Source organism: Lagopus leucura, unplaced genomic scaffold (assembly GCF_019238085.1).
Source record: "Lagopus leucura isolate 7727_CA_CO unplaced genomic scaffold, USGS_WTPT01 Super-Scaffold_100002, whole genome shotgun sequence".
Taxonomy (NCBI): domain Eukaryota; kingdom Metazoa; phylum Chordata; class Aves; order Galliformes; family Phasianidae; genus Lagopus; species Lagopus leucura.
Window position 1 is genome coordinate 9,964,769 of NW_024962263.1, and position 2,890 is coordinate 9,967,658.

At 51.3% G+C, this 2,890-nt stretch overlaps 1 protein-coding gene across 1 annotated transcript in view; it reads left to right on the top strand.

Moving 5' to 3' along the window:
- The window catches only part of NRN1 (neuritin 1), a 6,033-nt gene extending 4,487 nt beyond the window's left edge, over nt 1-1,546 (top strand). Inside the window, exon 3 of the mRNA XM_042870066.1 lies at nt 1,200-1,546. Within this exon, the coding sequence (XP_042726000.1) occupies nt 1,200-1,434 (235 nt within the window). The 3' untranslated portion in view covers nt 1,435-1,546. The remainder of the gene's footprint in view (nt 1-1,199) is intronic.
- The last annotated feature ends 1,344 nt before the right edge of the window (nt 1,547-2,890 follow it).

The following is a 2,890-nucleotide window of genomic DNA, read 5'->3' on the forward strand; positions in this document are numbered from 1 at the left end:
AAAGGAAAAGGAAAAGGAAAAGGAAAAGGAAAAGGAAAAGGAAAAGGGAGGGGAGGAAGAAAAGAGAAGAGCACCACACTCCTCTCTCTTCTCTTCATGCCCAGTAATTTGGGAGCCGAGCATGAGGTTCCCTGCACCTTCCATATTTGGCACCATGCTGTGTCCTGCATGAAGGATAAATACTCAGGGCTCTGAGGTTACAACATAATGTCCTTCGACTCCGGGATGCTGGACCAGAGGTGGCCTCGACCTACAAAAGCTTCTCAGAGCTGGATCCTTCCCCACCACCTCCCACTGCCCTTGCCCTGAGATGTGCATTGAAAGGAGATGGGGAGAGACTGAATTTTCCTCTGGGAGATGCAGTGACAGCAGAAATACTGCAGGAGAGGCACACTCTCAGATTCCAGCTTCTCAGTAGCTCATTATTTATTACAAATGTAGCAAACACTGGGAATCTACAACAGGCGTGGAGTGCTCATAAATTAGAGGCTGTGGGACTGCTTGGAAGGAGGGAGGGAGGGGAAGAAGGAGGGAGGGAAGGAGGGAGGAAAGAGGGAAGGAAGGAGGGAAGGAGGGAAGGAGGGAAGGAGGGAAGGAGGGAAGGAAGGAAGGAAGGAAGGAAGGAAGGAAGGAAGGAAGGAAGGATATGAATTTGCAGGTCTTGAGAAGAGGGCAGAAAAGTGACAAAAGGGGTTTTGTCATCCCGAATGTGGGGAGGAAAGAGGAAGAGTGAGGTGGTACGTGGGAGGGAGTGGATAAAAGGAGAAGGAAAAAAGCGTAGGAAGAGCCGGGAATTACCTCGGGGGAGGAGAAACCCTTTGCCGCCCGCGGGCCCTTGGCACAGCACGGGGGAGTCCCCACCGCCTGTCCGCGGGTGTGTGAGCGGCTCCCGGGAGGAGCTGCTCCTTCCTTCCTTATCCTCATCCTTCCTTTCCTGCCCACTCAGCCAGAGCCCTCCCGAGGGTTTCTAACGCCGGGTCCCGCACATCTCGTGACGAGCCCGAGGGCTCCCAGTACAGAGATTTCCCGCGACAGGGACCCCGACAAGCCGTTTTCTTGGCCACACAGCTCAAAGCGTGAGGCAGCCCGGAGCTTGTAGGGAGGGAGCTACGGGACTCTCGGTTCCCCCAACCCTAGGATTGAAGGAGGGGGGTGCTGCGTGCCCGTTCTGACGGCGGCTGCTCTCCCTTCCCCTGCAGGTACTGGGACGATTTCCACGCTTGCACCCTCACAGCGCTCACGGATTGCCAGGAAGGAGCGACAGACCTGTGGGAGAAACTGAGACGGGAATCCAAAAACCTCGATTTCCAGGGCAGTTTGTTCGAACTGTGCGGAGGCGGCAGCGGAGCAGCCCCGTCCCAGCTGCCGCCGTCGCTGCCCGTGCTGCTGGGGGCATTGGGAGCAGCTCTGGCCACCTGGGGGCTGCCCTTCTAGCGGGGCCAACGCTGCACCCGGAGAGGAGCATCCGTCCGCGGCTTTGGGGACGTCGTGCTCGGCCGTGGTTGGTGACGGTGGCTGATGGTGGCGGAACACCCGTGTAGGACTGTGGAAGCGTTTTCCCTTTCTTTTTTTTCTTTTCTCCCCCCCCCCCCTCCCCATTTATTTATTTATTTATTTATTTATTTATTTATTTATTTATCGTGTTTTATTTGCCAAACGTTACCAAACAGGCAGCGGCGTGCAGCCCGAACCGGACCTCAGCTTTACTATCGCTTCAGATCAAAAATAGGAGAAAACAATATCTAGAGAGATCGAGGAGCTCGAGCCCCCCCCGGCGTGCACCAGAAATCTCAGGAACGACTCCGGGCCTCCACCCCGACCCAGCGGTGGGGCCGAGGGGATGTCCACGCACGCAGCATCTGGTGAATAACTCACGGCTTCATCTGTCCTCCACGGTCGCTTGTTTTATGGTCATTCCACTGCAGAAAAATAATAATAATAATAATAACAAGAAGAAATAATAAGTAAAAACAACAACAACAATAAAAAGGGAATAATAATGAAAGTAATGATAATAAATTAAAAAGAGAGTGTTTTCTTAAGGGGAAACGTTAAAGGAGAAAGGAAGGAAGGAAGGGGAAAGGACAGAGATGCGTCTCCGCGCCCGCAGGAGTGAAGGAGAGCTGCGGGCAGAGCGCGGTTCCCTTCCGTTGTCTCCGTACGGAGACATCGGTCCGCACTCACCGACTTTAATTTCGTCCCCCTCTTTGTTTTAGGTGTCACACGTCCAGCAAACCCCCGAGTAGCCGGCAGCAGGGGTCACTAACGGGAGGGGGGGGTGGGACTAAAATGGGAACCTAACGGAAAAAAAAAAAAAGAAAAAAAATCGACAGCAAAATGATTTTGGAAATAAATAAGTACGTAAATAAATAAAAGGGGCCTCGGTTTTAAAAAAAAGAGAAGGAAAAAATGTAATAATAATAAAAAGTTTATTATAAAGTCAATTCAGCAAAAAAAAAAAAAAAAAAAAAAACCAAAAAAAAAAAAAAAAGAAAAAGATTTGCTACAAACTATAGACAGAAGTATAAAATAAAAAATTATTGTTTCAAACGGGGGTTGTCGTCCTTTTTATGCAATATGGCCGGGGTACCCCGAAAGGCTTTGATGCAAGGGGGGCTGAACCAGAGCCCATCCTTCGATGAACAGCGGCAATTCCAGTTCATGCGAGGACAGGGCTGAGCCGTACAGCTCACCCCGAGCCTCCCTTCTTTCTATTATTTTATCTTTTTTTTTTTTTTCTTTTTTTTTCTGTTTCTTTCTTAAACGCTCTCTATAAATCCTCCCCCCGCTCCCCGAAGATGGGAACTCCGCGCAGCCCCGCACCCCGCGGAGCGCTTCGGGCCCCATAAGGAGAAAACGGCGGCTGGGCCGGGCCTCACCGGAGCCCTTC